Source organism: Nerophis lumbriciformis, linkage group LG01 (genome assembly GCF_033978685.3).
Source record: "Nerophis lumbriciformis linkage group LG01, RoL_Nlum_v2.1, whole genome shotgun sequence".
NCBI lineage: Eukaryota > Metazoa > Chordata > Actinopteri > Syngnathiformes > Syngnathidae > Nerophis > Nerophis lumbriciformis.
The window spans coordinates 68,469,348-68,491,688 of record NC_084548.2 but is presented as its reverse complement, the minus strand read 5'-3'; the positions used below and the strand labels follow the sequence as shown (position 1 = coordinate 68,491,688).

At 39.7% G+C, this 22,341-nt stretch overlaps 1 protein-coding gene across 1 annotated transcript in view; it reads left to right on the top strand.

The window, feature by feature from the left end:
• LOC133572222 (uncharacterized) overlaps nt 1-21,308 on the top strand; it is a 54,599-nt gene extending 33,291 nt beyond the window's left edge. The window contains exon 6 of the mRNA XM_061925038.2: nt 20,994-21,308. Coding sequence (XP_061781022.1) covers nt 20,994-21,272 — 279 coding nt within the window. The 3' untranslated portion in view covers nt 21,273-21,308. The remainder of the gene's footprint in view (nt 1-20,993) is intronic.
• Nucleotides 21,309-22,341: the final 1,033 nt, after the last annotated feature.

Sequence of the window (22,341 nt, the reverse complement as noted above, 5' to 3'; positions counted from 1 at the left end):
AAATGGATGGATGGACGGAGATTGAACTTGTTATTTAGTCAGGTTTGGGACAGGTGTGCTGCTGGTGTAGCCACAGTGTGCACGTCTGATGTTGCTCACATGGGCTCCACTGAATGCTCAGGGAGTTTTTGCCTTTGCTCACACACATGAAAAATTAGAGGGAACATTGCTCTCGACGCAATTGACAAAATCAGGTAAAGAGGTTCGGGGGACCCTGGCTGCCCTGATGGAACCATTGCTGCGGGGTACGTGAGAGATTCCCGGGATAAATGGAGAATCATGTGCCTCTCAGTCCTTTCCATCGAGGATGTGGAAGACATCTATCTATTTGGAACCGTGATCGCGGGGCGCCTGCTGATTGGGCTGGGCATTGCTCTGGTGTATCGACAAATTCGTAAGACGATGGCAGCCACTCAAGGAGCCCAAAGGCTGTTCGTCGCAATGGAAGGCTTGGGCCGGGCTGTGGGAACACAGACTGTGGCGATTTCTGAACTGAATCGCAAGATGGATCACATCATGGAGAAGCTTGCTGAAAAGGAAAAAAATTATATTAGGGCCAGCATGGGCGAATAGAACAGACAAGTCATTGTAATGTCTGCTCGCGGAAAACAAACATCCTAATCTACGATTTGACTCCCTCGAATGGCGTTGACGCTGTGAACATTAGGAACAGGCTGTTCTGAAAACACCCCCGAGGACACCTCAATGATGGACGCTTTTGACCTCCCTCCCTCCTCAACGACACCTGGAGTCGACCTTTTGCTTGCATGCAGAACGGCCCCAGCCTATGAACACTACATCGACACACCCAAGATAATGGGCATATACACACCCTCCCCCACCAAACGCCTTCACCACCGCTTAATTCCCCTCGGGGCGATGGACGGATGGCAACGCTTCATAGCAGCAGTTGACCTCCAGGGTCCCAACTCGCCGCCCCTCTGTTACGAGTTGTGATTAAATGTAACATGTTTGTGTGCATGGCATGGAGGTTTTTTCCCACTCCAGACTAGGCCCCCTTAGGAGCCCAGTCTACATTGTATTTTTTTACTCGTCTTCTTCCCCAGCGTTTACCTTTTTCTTATCTTTTACGGGGGCGCCTTAGGCGACCCATCAGCGTCCCTGTTTGTTTGTCTAATCTTGAACGGGTTTGTGCTGAAAACATAGTTTCGTTGTACATCTTATGAAGTCAGTAACTTTTTCAAAAGGTGATTTACACTGAGGAAAAAAATGCTAAAGTGCTAACATAGTTTGTTAACATCCTCTTAGATCCCTAAATTGGTTGAAGTGGTTTATGCAGATGACCTCCAATGCTGTTAACATTGCTGTTTTAACGCTACCTACAAAGACTCGCTGGCCTGTCGTCTCCGGCATCTGGAGTCGCGCTAAAGAGACGACGGACCGCAGCGTGTGCCTCTTTGGCTCTGCTTCATGCACGCGTATTTCCCCCTCATGAATAATTCATGAGCGCACGCCAACATAAGTCACCGCGGTGCCACGCGTCGACCCGGGCACGGCGGCTGCCGAAGCTTTTTGGCAGACGTGCCGCTCCGATAACACGACAAAAGTGGAGCGTCATTAGGCTGATGAGCTTGCGAGCACGACGTAACAAATCACCGTGTTTACCATTTGTACCCGCTTCATACTCGTTAGACACGATGTGTATCGTTGCCATGGCAACCCCCAGTCGCAATAGTAGTACTATAAAATAACACCGAATGTGGTAGAAATGACATGATCTCTCCCAGGGTGACGATGTGGCCGCTTTAAGACCTTCAAATCCTATTTGTATTATGTGTTGCTGTTATATTGGCATGCAAGTGTAAAATGAAGTTAACCAACGGAATCAATATATTATTGTTTGCCCTGTCAATGGTTTCTACTTAGTATTTTTTTTTTGTAACTTTTTAATACAACAAATTAATTCATTGGTATTTTGAAATAATTCCAAAAAAAAAACAGCGGAAGCTCAATTTCCGAACTTAATTTGCTCTTGAGTAGGTTCCTAAACCAAGAAGTTTGTATAGTGAAGCAGAGTTCCCTATGAGAATCAATGTAAACTTGAGTTATAGGTCTTAGCCTCAACAAAAGTCTTTAGTAAAAAAACTGCACACTTTGAAGATTATATAATGTGTTTATATATATATATATATATATATGTGTGTGTGTGTATACATAAATATCATACAAACCCCGTTTCCATATGAGTTGGGAAATTGTGTTGGATGTAAATACAAACGGAATACAATGATTTGCAAATCATTTTCAACCCATATAACATATTTGATGTTCAAACTGATAAACATTATTTTTTTTGCAAATAATCATTAACTTTATAATTTGATGCCAGCAACACGTGACAAAGAAGTTGGGGAAAGGTGGCAATAAATACTGATAAAGTTGAGGAATGCTCATCAAACACTTATTTGGAACATCCCACAGGTGTGCAGGCAAATTGGGAACAGGTGGGTGCCATGATTGGGTATAAAAGTAGATTCCATGAAACAAGGATGGGGCGAGGGTCACCACTTTGTCAACAAATGCGCGAGTACATTTTTGAACAGTTTAAGAAAAACCTTTCTCCACCAGCTATTGCAAGGAATTTAGGGATTTCACCATCTACGGTCCGTAATATCATCAAAGGGTTCAGAGAATCTGGAGAAATCACTGCACGTAAGCAGCTAAGCCCGTGACCGTCGATCCCTCAGGCTGTACTGCATCAACAAGCGACATCAGTGTGTAAAGGATATCACCACGTGGGCTCAGGAACACTTCAGAAACCCACTGTCAGTAACTACAGTTGGTCGCTACATCTGTAAGTGCAAGTTAAAACTCTCCTATGCAAGGCGAAAACTGTTTATCAACAACACCCAGAAACGCCGTCGGCTTCGCTGGGCCTGAGCTCATCTAAGATGGACTGATACAAAGTGGGAAAGTGTTCTGTGGTCTGACGAGTCCACATTTCAAATTGTTTTTGGAAACTGTGGGCGTCAAAGAGGAAAAGAACCATCCGGATTGTTATAGGTGCAAAGTTGAAAAGCCAGCATCTGTGATGGTATGGGGGTGTATTAGTGCCCAAGACATGGGTAACTTACACATCTGTGAAGGCACCATTAATGCTGAAAGGTACATACAGGTTTTTGGAGCAACATATGTTGCCATCCAAGCAACGTTACCATGGACGCCCCTGCTTATTTCAGCAAGACAATGCCAAGCCACGTGTTACATCAACGTGGCTTCATAGTAAAAGAGTGCGCGTACTAGATCGGCCTGCCTGTAGTCCAGACCTGTCTCCCATTGAAAATGTGTGGCGCATTATGAAGCCTAAAATAGCACAACGGAGACCCCCGGACTGTTGAACAACTTAAGCTGTACATCAAGCAAGAATGGGAAAGAATTCCACCTGAGAAGCTTAAAAAATGTGTCTCCTCAGTTCCCAAATGTTTACTGAGTGTTGTTAAAAGGAAAGGCCATGTAACACAGTGGTGAACATGCCCTTTCCCAACTACTTTGGCACGTATCTTGTCTTTGTAGTGCATTCAACTTGAATATGGGTTGAAAAGGATTTGCAAATCATTGTATTCTGTTTATATTTACATCTAACACAATTTCCCAACTCATATGGAAACGGGGTTTGTAAAAGAAGTAACTAAATAGTTACTTTTCACAGTAACGCATTACTTTGTGGTGTAAGTAACTGAGTTAGTAACTGGGTTTCTTTTGAAATAACGTAACTAGTTACTGCTTTTCAGTATCTAACCCAACACTGCTCCTACCACATAATCCGACTCACCGGCCACGTTTTTTGCAGCCTATAAAAGCATCAAGGGGGAGGAGGACATGACTGTCTTTTCCACGCTAATTGGTCACCTGCGCGTTGCCTGCAGGCTGCCGTGGATCACAGTGTGCTTCACAATGAATACACTCTGGAGATGTCGGCACGCTTCATCCAACTTCCTCCGATATCCTCCAAAGACCCCCAGGATGAGACCAAAGAAGTGGACAATGGGGTTTTATGATTAAGTGGTCTCAGTTTAAAGCTGGTGAAGCCTTCATTTAGCGCTCGGTGAGGCGGGAGAATAGCAGCCTGATTGCGACTTTCGGCTCTACTCAGCGAGCGGGACGCAGCTGCGTCGGGAGTCGTTTAATTTCAAAAGTGCAATGGAGACGCTTGCTTGCCGAGCTGAAACGCGCAGACCGTTTTCGAACCATTTCTCATCAACTCAACGTTTTTATCAGTGTTCACAAAAACACAGGTGACTGTCATGTCTAGTTTGTTAATGCCATCCATCCATCTTCTTCCGCTTATCCGAGGTCGGGTCGCGGGGGCAGCAGCCTAAGCAGGGAAGTCCAGACTTTCCTCTCCCCAGCCACTTCGTCCAGCTCCTCCCGGGGGATCCCGAGGCGTTCCCAGGCCAGCCGGAAGACATAGTCTTCCCAACGTGTCCTGGGTCTTCCTCGTGGCCTCCTACCGGTTGGACGTGCCCTAAACACCTCCCGAGGGAGGCGTTCGGGTGGCATCCTGACCAGATGCCCGAACCACCTCATCTGGCTCCTCTCGATGTGGAGGAGCAGTGGCTTTACTTTGAGCTCCCCCCGGATGGCAGAGCTTCTCATCCTATCTCTAAGGGAGAGCCCCGCCACCCGGCGGAGGAAACTCATTTCGGCCGCCTGTACCCGTGATCTTGTCCTTTCGGTCATAACCCAAAGCTCATGACCATAGGTAAGGATGGGAACGTAGATCGACCGGTAAATTGAGAGCTTTGCCTTCCGGCTCAGCTCCTTCTTCACCACAACGGATCGATACAGCGTCCGCATTACTGAAGATGCCGCACCGATCCGCCTGTCGATTTCACGATCCACTTTTCCCTCACTCGTGAACAAGACTCCGAGGTACTTGAACTCCTCCACTTGGGGCAGGGTCTCCTCCCCAACCCGGAGATGGCACTCCACCCTTTTCCGGGCGAGAACCATGGACTCGGACTTGGAGGTGCTGATTCTCATCCCAGTCGCTTCACACTCAGCTGCGAACCGATCCAGTGAGAGCTGAAGATCCTGGCCAGATGAAGCCATCAGGACCACATCATCTGCAAAAAAATTTGCCCATTGTGATACACACCAAGTCTATTCTATCCTATGCTATGTTTACGAAAATGCACTGGCTGGGTTCGTGGAAAACGAAAAAGTCTTTAATGCTACAAAATGCGTCACCGGTTTTGTTGAGGACGAAATTATGTGAAAATTGGTTTTGAAGAATAATCTAAATCACCTAAGATGTTTACGGAAATGTGTAAATTAGGTTTACAAAGACTTTTGAATCGACTTTGATGCGCACGAAAGTACGTAAGTGAGGTTCTTTAAAGACCTTTATTTGACTTTAATGTCTCGAAATTGCGTAAATTAGGTTCTTCAAAGACTTTGAATTGACTTTAATGTTTACAAAAATGCGTTAGAGGTTCTTCAAGACTTTCAATTGACTTGGACGTTTACGAAAGTGCGTAAGTTAGGTTCTTCAAAGACTTTGAATCGACTTGGATTTTTACGAAAGTGTGTAAGTTAGGTTCTTAATGACTTCTGAATCAACTGATGTTTACGAAACTGCGTAAGTTGGGTTCTTCAAAGATTTTTGAATTGACTTTGATGTATACGAAAGTGCGTCAGTTCTTCAAAGACTGATTTGATCATGATGTTTACGAAAGTACGTCAGTTAAGTTTTTCTTCTTGGTGTATATGAAAGTGCGTAAGTTAAGTTCTTTAAAGAATTTAAATCGACTTTAATGTTTACGAAATGGCGTAAATTAGGTTCTTCAAAGACTTTGAATTGACTTTAATGTTTACAAAAATGCGTAAGAGGTTCTTCAGACTTTGAATCGACTTGGATTTTTACGAAAGTGCGTAAGTTAGGTTCTTCAAAGACTTTGAATCGACTTGGATTTTTACGAAAGTGTGTAAGTTAGGTTCTTCAATGACTTCTGAATCAACTGATGTTTACGAAAATGCGAAAGTTGGGTTCTTCAAAAATTTTTGAATTGACTTTGATGTATACGAAAGTGTGTAAGTTCTTCAAAGACTTTAAATCGACTTTGGTGTATACGAAAGTGCATAAGTTAGGTTCTTTAAAGAATAATCGACTTTAATGTTTACGAAATGGCGTAAATTAGGTTCTTCAAAGATTTTGAATTGACTTTAATGTTTAGGAAAGGGTGTATGAGGTTCTTCAAAGACTTTGAATCGACTTGGATTTATACGAAAGTGCGTAAGTTACGTTCTTCCATGACTTCCGAATCGACTGATGTTTACGAACGTACGTGAAATGGGTTCTTCAAAGACTTTTGAATCGACTTTAATGTTTAGGAAAGTGTGTATGAGGTTCTTCAAAGACTTTCAATCGACTTGGATGTTAAAAAAAGTGTGTTAGTAAGGTTCTTCAAAGACTGAATCGACTTGGATTTTTACGAAAGTGCGTAAGTTAGGTTCTTAAGGACTTCTGAATCAACTGATGTTTACCAAAATGCGTAAGTTGGGTTCTTCAAAAAATGTTGAATTGACTTTGATGTATACAAAAGTGCGTAAGTTCTTCAAAGACTTTGAATCGATCATGATGTTTACGAAAGTACGTCAGTTAAGTTCTTCAAAGACTTTAAATCGACTTTGGTGTATACGAAAGTGCGTAAGTTAGGTTTTTTAAAGAACAATCGACTTTAATGTTTACGAAATGGCGTAAATTAGGTTCTTCAAAGACTTTGAATTGACTTGGATTTTTATGAAAGTGCGTAAGTTAGGTTCTTCAATGACTTCAGAATCGACTGATGTTTACGAAAGTGCGTCAGTTGGGTTCTTCAAAGACTTTTGAACCACTTTGAAGTATACGAAAGTGCGTAAGTTCTTCAAAGACTGAATCGATCTTGATGTTTAAGAAAGTACGTCAGTTAAGTTCTTCAAAGACTTTAAATCGACTTTGATGTACACAAAAGTACGTAAGTGAGGTTCTTTAAAGACTTTGAATTGACTTTAATGTTTACAAAAATGCGTAAGAGGTTCTTCAAAGATTTTCAATCGACTTGGACGTTTACGAAAGTGCGTAAGTTAGGTTCTTCAAAGACTTTGAATCGACTTGGATTTTTACGAAAGTGTGTAAGTTGGGTTCTTCAAAGATTTTTGAATTGATTTTGATGTATATGAAAGTGCGTAAGTTCTTCAAAGACTGAATCGATCATGATGTTTACGAAAGTACGCCAGTTAAGTTCTTCAAAGACTGTAAATTGACTTTGGTGTATACGAAAGTGCGTAAGTTAGGTTCTTCAAAGACTTTGAATTGACTTTAATGTTTAGGAAAGTGCGTATGAGGTTCTTCAAAGACTTTGAATCGACTTGGATTTTTACGAAAGTGCGTAAGTTAGGTTCTTAATGACTTCCGAATCGACTGATGTTTACGAAAGTGCGTATGTTAGGTTCTTCAAAGACTTTGAATTGACTTAAATGTTTACGAAATGGCGTAAATTAGGTTCTTCAAAGACTTTCAATTGACTTTAATGTTTACGAAAGTGCGTAAGTTAGGTTCTTCCAAGACTTTGAATCGACTTGGATTTTTACGAAAGCGTGTAAGTTAGGTTCTTAATGACTTCTGAATCAACTGATGTTTACGAAAATGCGTAAGTTGGGTTCTTCAAAGATTTTTGAATTGACTTTGATGTATACGAAAGTGCGTAAGTTCTTCAAAGACTGAATCGATCATGATGTTTACGAAAGTACGTCAGTTAAGTTCTTCAAAGACTGTAAATCGACTTTGGTGTACAAGATAGTGCGTAAATTAGGTTCTTTAGACTTTGAATTGACTTTAATGTTTAGGTTCTTCAAAGACTTTCAATCGACTTGGATGTTTAAGAAACTTCTGAGTAAGATTCTTCTTGGATTTTTGCGAAAGTTAGGTTCTTCAATGACTTCCGAATCGACTGATGTTTACGAAAGTGCGTAAGTTTGGTTCTTAATGACTTCCGAATCGACTAATGTTTACGAAAGTGCGTAAGTTAGGTTCTTTAAAGACTTTCAATCGACTTGGACGTTTACGAAAGTGCGTAAGTTAAGTTCTTCAAAGACTTTGAATCGACTTGGATTTTTACGAAAGTGCGTAAGTTAGGTTCTTCAATGACTTCTGAATTAACTGATGTTTACGAAAGTGCGTCAGTTGGGTTCTTCAAAGACTTTTGAACCACTTTGAAGTATACGAAAGTGCGTAAGTTCTTCAAAGACTTTTAATCGATCTTGATGTTTAAGAAAGTACGTCAGTTAAGTTCGTCAAAGACTTTAAATCGACTTTGATGTACACAAAAGTACGTAAGTGAGGTTCTTTAAAGACTTTGAATTGACTTTAATGTTTACAAAAATGCGTAAGAGGTTCTTCAAAGACTTTCAATTGACTTGGACGTTAACGAAAGTGCGTAAGTTAGGTTCTTCAAAGACTGAATCGACTTGGAATTTTACGAAAGTGTGTAAGTTAGGTTCTTAATGACTTCTGAATCAACTGATGTTTACGAAAATGCGTAAGTTGGGTTCTTCAAAGATTTTTGAATTGACTTTAATGTATACGAAAGTGCGTAAGTTCTTCAAAGACTTTGAATCGATCATGATGTTTACGAAAGTACGTCAGTTAAGTTCTTCAAACACTTTAAATCGACTTTGGTGTATACGAAAGTGCGTAAGTTAGGTTCTTTAAAGAATAATTGACTTTAATGTTTACGAAATGGCGTAAATTAGGTTCTTCAAAGACTTTGAATTGACTTGGATGTTAAAAAAAGTGTGCTAGTAAGGTTCTTCAAAGACTGAATCGACTTGGATTTTTACAAAAGTGCGTAAGTTAGGTTCTTCCATGACTTCAGAATCGACTGATGTTTACGAAAGTGCATCAGTTGGGTTCTTCAAAGACTTTTGAACCACTTTGAAGTATACGAAAGTGCGTAAGTTCTTCAAAGACTTTGAATCGATCTTGATGTTTAAGAAAGTAAGTCAGTTAAGTTTTTCAAAGACTAAATCGACTTTGATGTATACGAAAGTGCACAAGTTAGGTTCTTTCATGACTTACGAATCGACTGATGTTTACGAACGTACGTAAAATGGGTTCTTCAAAGACTTTTGAATCGACTTTAATGTTTAGGAAAGTGTGTATGAGGTTCTTCAAAGACTTTCAATCGACTTGGATGTTAAAAAAAAGTGCATTAGTAAGGTTCTTCAAAGACTTTGAATCGACTTGGATTTTGGATTTTTACGAAAGTGCGTAAGTTAGATTCTTCAATGACTTCAGAATCGACTGATGTTTACGAAAGTGCGTCAGTTGGGTTCTTCAAAGACTTTTGAACCACTTTGAAGTATACGAAAGTGCGTAAGTTCTTCAAAGACTTTGAATCAATCTTGATGTTTAAGAAAGTACGTCAGTTAAGTTCTTCAAAGACTTTAAATCGACTTTGATGTACACAAAAGTACGTAAGTGAGGTTCTTTAAAGACTTTGAATTGACTTTAATGTTTGCAAAAGTGCGTAAGAGGTTCTTCAAAGACTTTCAATCGACTTGGACGTTTACAAAAGTGCGTAAGTTAGGTTCTTAATGACTTCTGAATCAACTGATGTTTACGAAAATGCGTAAGTTGGGTTTTTCAAAAATTTTTGAATTGACTTTGATGTATACGAAAGTGCGTAAGTTCTTCAAAGACTTTGAATCGATCATGATGTTTACGAAAGTATGTCAGTTAAGTTCTTCAAAGACTTTAAATCGACTTTGGTGTATACGAAAGTGCGTAAGTTAGGTTCTTTAAAGAATAATTGACTTTAATGTTTACGAAATGGCGTAAATTAGGTTCTTCAAAGACTTTGAATTGACTTTAATGTTTAGGAAAGTGTGTATGAGGTTATTCAAAGACTTTCAATCGACTTGGATGTTTAAAAAAGTGTGTTAGTAAGGTTCTTCAAAGACTTTGAATCGACTTGGATTTTTACGAAAGTGCGTAAGTTAGATTCTTCAATGACTTCAGAATCGACTGATGTTTACGAAAGTGCGTCAGTTGGGTTCTTCAAAGACTTTTGAACCACTTTGAAGTATACGAAAGTGCGTAAGTTCTTCAAAGACTTTGAATCAATCTTGATGTTTAAGAAAGTACGTCAGTTAAGTTCTTCAAAGACTTTAAATCGACTTTGATGTACACAAAAGTACGTAAGTGAGGTTCTTTAAAGACTTTGAATTGACTTTAATGTTTGAAAAAGTGCGTAAGAGGTTCTTCAAAGACTTTCAATCGACTTGGACGTTTACAAAAGTGCGTAAGTTAGGTTCTTAATGACTTCTGAATCAACTGATGTTTACGAAAATGCGTAAGTTGGGTTTTTCAAAAATTTTTGAATTGACTTTGATGTATACGAAAGTGCGTAAGTTCTTCAAAGACTTTGAATCGATCATGATGTTTACGAAAGTATGTCAGTTAAGTTCTTCAAAGACTTTAAATCGACTTTGGTGTATACGAAAGTGCGTAAGTTAGGTTCTTTAAAGAATAATTGACTTTAATGTTTACGAAATGGCGTAAATTAGGTTCTTCAAAGACTTTGAATTGACTTTAATGTTTAGGAAAGTGTGTATGAGGTTATTCAAAGACTTTCAATCGACTTGGATGTTTAAAAAAGTGTGTTAGTAAGGTTCTTCAAAGACTTTGAATCGACTTGGATTTTTACGAAAGTGCGTAAGTTAGATTCTTCAATGACTTCAGAATCGACTGATGTTTACGAAAGTGCGTCAGTTGGGTTCTTCAAAGACTTTTGAACCACTTTGAAGTATACGAAAGTGCGTAAGTTCTTCAAAGACTTTGAATCAATCTTGATGTTTAAGAAAGTACGTCAGTTAAGTTCTTCAAAGACTTTAAATCGACTTTGATGTACACAAAAGTACGTAAGTGAGGTTCTTTAAAGACTTTGAATTGACTTTAATGTTTGAAAAAGTGCGTAAGAGGTTCTTCAAAGACTTTCAATCGACTTGGACGTTTACAAAAGTGCGTAAGTTAGGTTCTTAATGACTTCTGAATCAACTGATGTTTACGAAAATGCGTAAGTTGGGTTTTTCAAAAATTTTTGAATTGACTTTGATGTATACGAAAGTGCGTAAGTTCTTCAAAGACTTTGAATCGATCATGATGTTTACGAAAGTATGTCAGTTAAGTTCTTCAAAGACTTTAAATCGACTTTGGTGTATACGAAAGTGCGTAAGTTAGGTTCTTTAAAGAATAATTGACTTTAATGTTTACGAAATGGCGTAAATTAGGTTCTTCAAAGACTTTGAATTGACTTTAATGTTTAGGAAAGTGTGTATGAGGTTATTCAAAGACTTTCAATCGACTTGGATGTTTAAAAAAGTGTGTTAGTAAGGTTCTTCAAAGACTTTGAATCGACTTGGATTTATACGAAAGTGCGTAAGTTACGTTCTTCCATGACTTCCGAATCGACTGATGTTTACGAACGTACGTGAAATGGGTTCTTCAAAGACTTTTGAATCGACTTTAATGTTTAGGAAAGTGTGTATGAGGTTCTTCAAAGACTTTCAATCAACTTGGATGTTAAAAAAAGTGTGTTAGTAAGGTTCTTCAAAGACTGAATCGACTTGGATTTATACGAAAGTGCGTAAGTTAGGTTTTTAATGACTTCTGAATCAACTGATGTTTACCGAAATGCGTAAGTTGGGTTCTTCAAAAAATTTTGAATTGACTTTGATGTATACGAAAGTGCGTAAGTTCTTCAAAGACTTTGAATCGATCATGATGTTTACGAAAGTACGTCAGTTAAGTTCTTCAAAGACTTTAAATCGACTTTGGTGTATACGAAAGTGCGTAAGTTAGGTTTTTTAAAGAACAATCGACTTTAATGTTTACGAAATGGCGTAAATTAGGTTCTTCAAAGACTTTGAATTGACTTTAATGTTTAGGAAAGTGTGTATGAGGTTCTTCAAAGACTTTCAATCGACTTGGATGTTAAAAAAAAGTGCGTTAGTAAGGTTCTTCAAAGACTTTGAATCGACTTGGATTTATAGGAAAGTGCGTAAGTTACGTTCTTCCATGACTTCAGAATCGACTGATGTTTACGAACGTACGTGAAATGGGTTCTTCAAAGACTTTTGAATCGACTTTAATGTTTAGGAAAGTGTGTATGAGGTTCTTCAAAGACTTTCAATCGACTTGGATGTTAAAAAAAGTGTGTTAGTAAGGTTCTTCAAAGACTGAATCGACTTGGATTAATACGAAAGTGCGTAAGTTAGGTTTTTAATGACTTCTGAATCAACTGATGTTTACCAAAATGCGTAAGTTGGGTTCTTCAAAAAATTTTGAATTGACTTTGATGTATACGAAAGTGCGTAAGTTCTTCAAAGACTTTGAATCGATCATGATGTTTACGAAAGTACGTCAGTTAAGTTCTTCAAAGACTTTAAATCGACTTTGGTGTATACGAAAGTGCGTAAGTTAGGTTTTTTAAAGAACAATCGACTTTAATGTTTACGAAATGGCGTAAATTAGGTTCTTCAAAGACTTTGAATTGACTTTAATGTTTAGGAAAGTGTGTATGAGGTTCTTCAAAGACTTTCAATCGACTTGGATGTTAAAAAAAAGTGCGTTAGTAAGGTTCTTCAAAGACTTTGAATCGACTTGGATTTATACGAAAGTGCGTAAGTTACGTTCTTCCATGACTTCCGAATCGACTGATGTTTACGAACGTACGTGAAATGGGTTCTTCAAAGACTTTTGAATCGACTTGGATGTTAAAAAAAGTGTGTTAGTAAGGTTCTTCAAAGACTGAATCGACTTGGATTTATACGAAAGTGCGTAAGTTAGGTTTTTAATGACTTCTGAATCAACTGATGTTTACCAAAATGCGTAAGTTGGGTTCTTCAAAAAATTTTGAATTGACTTTGATGTATACGAAAGTGCGTAAGTTCTTCAAAGACTTTGAATCGATCATGATGTTTACGAAAGTACGTCAGTTAAGTTCTTCAAAGACTTTAAATCGACTTTGGTGTATACGAAAGTGCGTAAGTTAGGTTTTTGAAAGAACAATCGACTTTAATGTTTACGAAATGGCGTAAATTAGGTTCTTCAAAGACTTTGAATTGACTTTAATGTTTAGGAAAGTGTGTATGAGGTTCTTCAAAGACTTTCAATCGACTTGGATGTTAAAAAAAAGTGTGTTAGTAAGGTTCTTCAAAGACTTTGAATCGACTTGGATTTATACGAAAGTGCGTAAGTTACGTTCTTCCATGACTTCAGAATCGACTGATGTTTACGAACGTACGTAAAATGGGTTCTTCAAAGACTTTTGAATCGACTTTAATGTTTAGGAAAGTGTGTATGAGGTTCTTCAAAGACTTTCAATCGACTTGGATGTTAAAAAAAAAAGTGCGTTAGTAAGGTTCTTCAAAGACTTTGAATCGACTTGGATTTATACGAAAGTGCGTAAGTTACGTTCTTCCATGACTTCAGAATCGACTGATGTTTACGAACGTACGTAAAATGGGTTCTTCAAAGACTTTTGAATCGACTTTAATGTTTAGGAAAGTGTGTATGAGGTTCTTCAAAGACTTTCAATCGACTTGGATGTTAAAAAAAGTGTGTTAGTAAGGTTCTTCAAAGACTGAATCGACTTGGATTTATACGAAAGTGCGTAAGTTAGGTTTTTAATGACTTCTGAATCAACTGATGTTTACCAAAATGCGTAAGTTGGGTTCTTCAAAAAATTTTGAATTGACTTTGATGTATACGAAAGTGCGTAAGTTCTTCAAAGACTTTGAATCGATCATGATGTTTACGAAAGTACGTCAGTTAAGTTCTTCAAAGACTTTAAATCGACTTTGGTGTATACGAAAGTGCGTAAGTTAGGTTTTTTAAAGAACAATCGACTTTAATGTTTACGAAATGGCGTAAATTAGGTTCTTCAAAGACTTTGAATTGACTTTAATGTTTAGGAAAGTGTGTATGAGGTTCTTCAAAGACTTTCAATCGACTTGGATGTTAAAAAAAAGTGCGTTAGTAAGGTTCTTCAAAGACTTTGAATCGACTTGGATTTATACGAAAGTGCGTAAGTTACGTTCTTCCATGACTTCAGAATCGACTGATGTTTACGAACGTACGTAAAATGGGTTCTTCAAAGACTTTTGAATCGACTTTAATGTTTAGGAAAGTGTGTATGAGGTTCTTCAAAGACTTTCAATCGACTTGGATGTTAAAAAAAAAAGTGCGTTAGTAAGGTTCTTCAAAGACTTTGAATCGACTTGGATTCATACGAAAGTGCGTAAGTTACGTTCTTCCATGACTTCAGAATCGACTGATGTTTACGAACGTACGTAAAATGGGTTCTTCAAAGACTTTTGAATCGACTTTAATGTTTAGGAAAGTGTGTATGAGGTTCTTCAAAGACTTTCAATCGACTTGGATGTTAAAAAAAAAAGTGCGTTAGTAAGGTTCTTCAAAGACTTTGAATCAACTTGGATTTTTACGAAAGTGTGTAAGTTAGGTTCTTAATGACTTCTGAATCAACTGATGTTTACGAAAATGCGAAAGTTGGGTTCTTCAAAGATTTTTGAATTGATTTTGATGTATATGAAAGTGCGTAAGTTCTTCAAAGACTGAATCGATCATGATGTTTACGAAAGTACGTCAGTTAAGTTCTTCAAAGACTGTAAATCGACTTTAGTGTATACGAAAGTGCGTAAGTTAGGTTCTTCAAAGACTTTGAATTGACTTTAATGTTTAGGAAAGTGCGTATGAGGTTCTTCAAAGACTTTTAATCGACTTGGATGTTTAAGAAACTGCTGAGTAAGATTATTCAAAGACTTTGAATCTACTTGGATTTTTACAAAAGCGCGTAAGTTAGGTTCTTCAATGACTTCCGAATCGACTGATGTTTACGAAAGTGTGTAAGTTAGGTTCTTTAAAGACTTTGAATCGACTTGAATTTTTACGAAATGGCGTAAATTAGGTTCTTTAAAGACTTTGAACTGACTTGGATGTTTACGAAAGTGCGTAAGTTACGTTCTTCCATGACTTCCGAATCGACTGATGTTTACGAACGTACGTAAAATGCGTTCTTCAAAGACTTTTGAATCGACTTTGTTGTAAACCAAAGTGCGTAAGTTTGTCAAAGACTTTGAATCGATCTTGATGTTTACGAAAGTACGTTAGTTAAGTTCTTCAAAGACTTTGAATTGACTTTGATGTTTAGGAATGTGCCTAAGTCAGATACTTCAAAGACTTTAAATCCACATTAATATTTACAAAAGTGTGTAAGTAAGGTTTACAAAAATGCATACACCATGTTTGTTGAAGTCTCTAATTTGCACTCCAAATCTCGTACGTTAGGCTTATTGAAGTGTGTAACACAAAAATGCTTACATTTCCTTGTTGAAGACCTACAATTTCTGAAAATGCCTATTTTACGTTAATTATAGACTCAAATTTCTTTTAACGTTTACGAATTCTTGTACTTCAGGTTTGTTCGATCATTGACTGCTGCTGTTAACGATAATGCATGAGCTACGTTTGCTCGAGGTCTCGTGCTTTAGAGCCATTGAAGGCGTTAAAAAATACCTTTAAGGCTGTCTGGTACTGTTCACAAATGGTTCTTTTCTTCTCTCTCAGAAAGAAAATTCTTGGTAAGTATGGATACATGCTCCTCGAAGACCGATGGAGTCACTTGTGAGTCAAGGATCAATTTTAGGTCCTATTCTTTTTAATATTTGCATGATTCCCCTTGGCAGTGTCATCAGGAGACCTGGAATAATTTCCACAGTTATGCTGACGACACTCAGTTGTATATTTCCAAGCCTCCGGATGACACATTGATATTCTTTTTAATTGAATTTTAGCTATTCAATCCTGGATGGTAGATCACTTTTTACAGCTTTACCAGGACAAGACAGAAGTTGTAGTCATTGACCCTGAGACCCTGACAGAGAAACACATATCAAAACTACAATCATTGTCTTTAACGCCATCAAATCTGGGCGTCATTTTCAACTCTGAACCTAGTTTTATACCACATATAAAAAACACAACAAAATATGTTTTTTATAATTTTAAGATTACAGCCAGAGTTTGCCCAATTCTCTCTCAGGGCAACACGGAGACGCTAATGCATGGTTTTATTACAAGTCGTATAGATTATTGCTTTCTGGTCTTCCTAAAAAGGTTATTGACCTGACAAAGACCAGAAGGCGGGCTCACATTACACCAGTTTTAAAATCTACGCATTGGCTCCTTGTGTGTCTCAGGATCAATTTTAAGGTTCGTATTATGGTTTATAAATGGTTTTGATGGTGTTGGGCCTCCTTATCTTTCAGATTTGCTTTTAGCCTACGAACCTGAGATCCTCTGGCACTAATCTCCTAATCATTCCAAAAGTCAGGACACAAAGTCACGGGTTGACATTGTTCCACTATTATGGCCCCGTCTATGGAACAGCTTGCCGGACCTCAAACCTGCGAAAAATGTTCATGTTTTTAAGAGCAGGCTTAAGACCTACCTTTTTGATTTGGCTTCAACATCAGTTGATTCAGAAGTCATTAAGAACCTAACTTACACACTTTTGTAAAAATCCAAGTTGATTCAAAGTCTTTGAAGGACCTAACTTACGCACTTTCGTAAACGTCCAAGTCAATTGAAAGTCTTTGAAGAACTTCATACGCACTTTCGTAAACATTAAAGTCAATTGAAAGTCTTTGAAGAACCTAATTTACGCCATTTCGTAAACATTAAAGTCAATTCAAAGTCTTTAAAGAACCTCACTTACGTACTTTTGTGTACATCAAAGTCGATTCAAAAGTCTTTGAAGAACCCATTTTACGTACTTCCGTAAACATCAGTCGATTTGGAAGTCGTGGAAGAACCTAACTTACGCACTTTCGTAAACGTCCAAGTCGATTGAAAGTCTTTGAAGAACTTCATACGCACTTTCGTAAACATTAAAGTCAATTGAAAGTCTTTGAAGAACCTAATTTACGCCATTTCGAGACATTAAAGTCAATTCAAAGTCTTTAAAGAACCTCACTTACGTACTATCGTGTACATCAAAGTCAATTCAAAAGTCTTTGAAGAACCCATTTTATGTACTTTCCTAAACATCAGTCGATTTGGAAGTCATGGAAGAACCTTTCGTAAACATCCAAGTCGATTGAAAGTCTTTGAAGAACCTAATTTACGCAATTTCGTAAACATTTAAGTCAATTCAAAGTCTTTAAAGAACCTAACTTACGCACTTTCGTAAACATTAGTCGATTCGGAAGTCATTAAGAACCTAACTTACGCACTTTCGTAAAAATCCAAGAAGAATCTTACTCAGCAGTTTCTTAAACATCCAAGTCGATTGAAAGTCTTTGAAGAACCTCATACGCACTTTCCTAAACATTAAAGTCAATTCAATTCAATGTATTTCATATGCTGTAAACCTAGTTCATAGTTGTTAGTAATTATCTTATCAGACAGTGTTAAGCCGCTGAAATCCGAGTCTGAATCCGAGCTAATGTCGCTATACCTTGCTGTTTGTTTGTATTGGCATCACTGTGTGACGTCACAGGAAAATGGACGGGTGTGTATATAACGATGGTTAAAATCAGGCACTTTGAAGCTTTTTTTTAGGGATATTGCGTGATGGGTAAAATTTTGAAAAAAACTTCGAAAAATAAAATAAGCCACTGGGAACTGATTTTTAATGGTTTTAACCCTTCTGAAATTGTGATAATTTTCCCCTTTATGAATACAGCCAGAGTTTGCCCAATTCTCTCTCAGGGCAACACGGAGACGCTAATGAATGGTTTTATTACAAGTCGTATAGGTTATTGCTTTCTGGTCTTCCTAAAAAGGTTATTGACCTGACAAAGACCAGTAGGCGGGCTCACATTACACCAGTTTTAAAATCTATGCATTGGCTCCTTGTGTGTCTCAGGATCAATTTTAAGGTTCGTATTATGGTTTATAAATGGTTTTGATGGTGTTGGGCCTCCTTATCTTTCAGATTTGCTTTTAGCCTACGAACCTTCGCGGGCTCTGAGATCCTCTGGCACTAATCTCCTAATCATTCCAAAAGTCAGGACACAAAGTCACGGGTTGACATTGTTCCACTACAGCTTGCCGGAGGACCTCAAACCTGCGAAAAATGTCCATGTTTTTAAGAGCAGGCTTAAGACCCACCTTTTTGATTTGGCTTTTACCTAATATTAATTATTTTATTGAAGTCATTTGTATTTTACTTTTTATCTTATTAGTTATGCAAGATTTTATTTAGTTCTGTTTATATTTAAACACTATCTTCTGTGATAGTGTTAACTCACATGTCTCCTCTGTACTCAGCCATGCATTCATTTGTTCACATATGTGCGTGTGTGTGTGTTATTTGGGTACGTGTGTGTGCAATAATGGGGATTTGGGTATTGTGTTTAAGTCTGTAAAGCCCTTTGCGTTGCATTTCTTTTAAGTACGAAAAGTGCCTTATAAATAAAGTTTGATTTGAACGATTTGGATTAAAAGTTGCCCGCTAGATTCTTAAAGGGGAACATTATCACAATTTCAGAATGGTTAAAACCATTAAAAATCAGTTCCCAGTGGCTTATTATATTTTTCGAAGTTTTTTTCAAAATTTTACCCATCACGCAATATCCCTAAAAAAGCTTCAAAGTGCCTGATTTTAACCACACGTCCATTTTCCTGTGACGTCACATAGTGAAGCCAACACAAACAAACATGGCGGCAAGAACAGCAAGCTATAGCGACATTAGCTCGGATTCAGACTCGGATTTCAGCGGCTTAAGCGATTCAACAGATTACGCATGTATTGAAACGGATGGTTGTAGTGTGGAGGCAGGTATCGAAAACGAAATTGAAGAAGAAACTGAAGCCATTGAGCCATATCGGTTTGAACCGTATGCAAGCGAAACCGACGAAAACGACACGACAGCCAGCGACACGGGAGAAAGCGAGGACGAATTTGGCGATTGCCTTCTAACCAACGATTGGTATGTGTTTGTTTGGCATTAAAGGAAACTAACAACTATGAACTAGGTTTACAGCATATGAAATACATTTGGCAACAACATGCACTTTGAGAGTGCAGACAGCCCAATTTTCATCAATTAATATATTCTGTAGACATACCCTCATCCGCGCTCTTTTCCTGAAAGCTGATCTGTCCAGTTTTGGAGTTGATGTCAGCAGGCCAGGGAAGCTAGGGTCGATAGGGTGTTTAGCTCGCTCGTCTGCGGGAACAAACTGCCGCCATTGCTTGCCGTGCTCCCGAGGCCCTTTGTCCCTGAATTGCTCACACACTCCGGCTGATTCAATGGGGGTCTGGCGGCAGATTTCTTTGACTTTATCGTTGGAAATGCATCTGCTTTGAGTGTCGCAGGATATCCACACATTCTTGCCATCTCTGTCGTAGCATAGCTTTCGTCGGTAAACTGTGCGGAACAAACGTCCAATTTCTTGCCACTTTCGCATCTTTGGGCCACTGGTGCAACTTGAATCCGTCCCTGTTCGTGTTGTTACACCCTCCGACAACACACCGACGAGGCATGATGTCTCCAAGGTACGGAAAACAGTCGAAAGAACGGAAAATAACAGAGCCGATTTGACTCGGTGTTTGAGAAAATGGCGGATTGCTTCCCGATGGGACGCCACGTTATGACGTCATCGCTACGAGAGCGAATATTAGAAAGGCGTTTAATTCGCCAAAATTCACCCATTTAGAGTTCGGAAATCGGTTAAAAAAATATATGGTCTTTTTTTCTGCAACATCAAGGTATATATTGACGCTTACATAGGTCTGGTGATAATGTTCCCCTTTAATCAGCTTTGGAAAACACTTAAGTTGGGTTCTTGGAAGACTTTCATGTTTACGAAAACCTGTACTTTGTTGTTGTATTAGTGTTGTCCCGATACCAATATTTTGGTACCGGTACCAAAATTGTTTTGGTACTTTTCTAAATAAAGGGGACCAAAAAAAAAGGGCATTATTGGCACATTACTACTTCATTACATAGCATTACTATTTTATTACTGCACATTACTGTCTCACTACTGCTAGATGCACTCTTCAGTGGAGTGTAAGATCTAAAGGTTCATCTCTAAATGTGGCAGGCAGAAGGGGGTTTATTTTTTGGTTGTTTTCCAACGTTCATCTTGCAAATCTTCCTGATTAATTTCTGAGTACTGTTCATCCTTCTGACGATGGATTTAATCTGCTTCCTTTTTGTTTTTCCAAAAGCTTTCTTCCTTTTTTTTCCTTGTTGAAATCAGCATTCATTTGCCTCCTCACACACTTGCCACTTTATTTTAGGACGGCGATATCTTGATATCCCCCTGAGGAGGGAATTTGAATGACAGCAGTAACACTCTCACATCTGACATCCAAGTACAAGTACAACATGTGGGGTGTGGTCTCCCGCTGACTTGGGGACTGGCTGTCCCCTGCTTCTCCCGTGCCTTGTCCTCTGCCGGGCGCGTTTGTCTACGGTCTGCTGCTGGCCCTTCCGGGCGGCACGGTGGGGCTCATATCGCTGGCCGACCTGGTCCCTTGTTCCCTGGGCACCACACCTGCTGTTTTGGGTTGGGCTCGTGCTCAGGCTCCCGCACATACTGGGAGACAAATATATTGTACATACAAATACACATATATACTCACCTACACACGATTATTCATATATACATACATACATACATACTGTTGCGTTTGGACCAGTTGTTCCTCCCAGGGAATTCAAGTTGCTGGTCACTCCCAAGCTCTTTTGATGACACAGAAGCTGAGTAAGAAGGACCACCAGAGACAGAATAGGTATTTTGTCATTTATTTCCAAAGCCTTTGGAAATAAACGTGTGACCAAATCCAGTACAGAAGCGCTCACTAGCGCAGCTAAAATGGTCTAATCTCATGTCACGGAAAACACTCTTCTATAACGTCTCCCTTGCCCCCACCCTCCTTGTCCCTTCTCCACAGCTGGGCACAGGAACAGAAAAGAGAAGGGATTTATTGCTACTCCCCCTGGACTTGAGGACAACCAGAGAAGGAGAGAAATGGAAAAACACTCTCCTCTCCTATCTCCCACCCCCCCCACCCCCCTCTCTCTCTCTCACTTCACCACATGTCCATTGTGTCTCTTATCTAAAGTCGGCTTTAGATGAGAGAGAAGAGAAGATCTCTCCTCGCATTCCTAAAATTCAAAGTTGGCACACAGTACTTGCAGACAACCAAAAGATAACAAATAAAGAACACTAGCTGTTTTGTAATATGACTATGAAAATAAAGAAGTAACACACAAATATGGATATATGTAATTATCTGCCTCCGTCAATACCTACGCTCCCACATACATACACAAATACAGTACATACCCACACACTCAAAGTTCGTACATCCACATGCACATTCACTGTACAAACATACATATACACATACATGTACATCTGGAGGATCATGGACTGCTCGCAGCCCGAATCCACCATCGCCCGGTATGTACCCCCTTGTAACCTTACCGGTATACAGTACATCCGGGCCGGGGGGAGGACACTGGAGGGCCGGCCACCCGGATCACCTGCCTCACCTCCACCCGTGGAGGTCCCTGACGCACGTGACCGGGCCGCCCACGCCTCCAGCACGCCTGCCCAGGCGTCTGCGCGGGAAATGTCGTATAAGCAGCAGCCGAGACCTGCGGAGAAAGAGCAGAGGGAGAGTCACATGGGTAGTGTCTTGGGACCGGCGATACCTCCACCTCCCGTTGCGCGCTCGGTCCGCGCGGTGTAGGTGCCGGTCGCGCCTCGCAGTGCACTGCCAGGTGGTCCTCGGCGAGGGTCACCGCCGCTGCCCGGGGCCGGTGATACCGGACCCAGTTTGCCGTCCGTGCCGGGATCGCCTTCAGGAACTGCTCCACAAGTAGTGGCTCCATTATCTGCTCAACCCCCTCCCTCGGCTGCAGCCAGTGCGTCGCTGCCTCTTGGAGTCGCTGACCCAGCATGAATGGGCTGTCCTCCTCTTCCAGCCGCAGCGCCCGGAACCGGCGCCGGTGGTCTTTGGTGGTACAACCGGTCCAGTCCAGCACCGCCCTCCTCAGGTCTGGGAAGTGCACTCGGGAGGCCGCCGGCAGGCCGAGCGCCACTCTCTGCGCCTCCCCCGTCAGCATGAACGGCCCAAATTGGGCGCCAAATTGTGGAGGTTGCCCTCCTGGGGGGTCTTCAGACCACCAAGCACCGACATGAGAGTCCGTTTCAGGGTTACAATAGTGTTTTATTTTGACGAAATGTCCCAGGCAGCTTTTCACCTATTGTCTTTTAGTCTCTTTCTCTCTCGC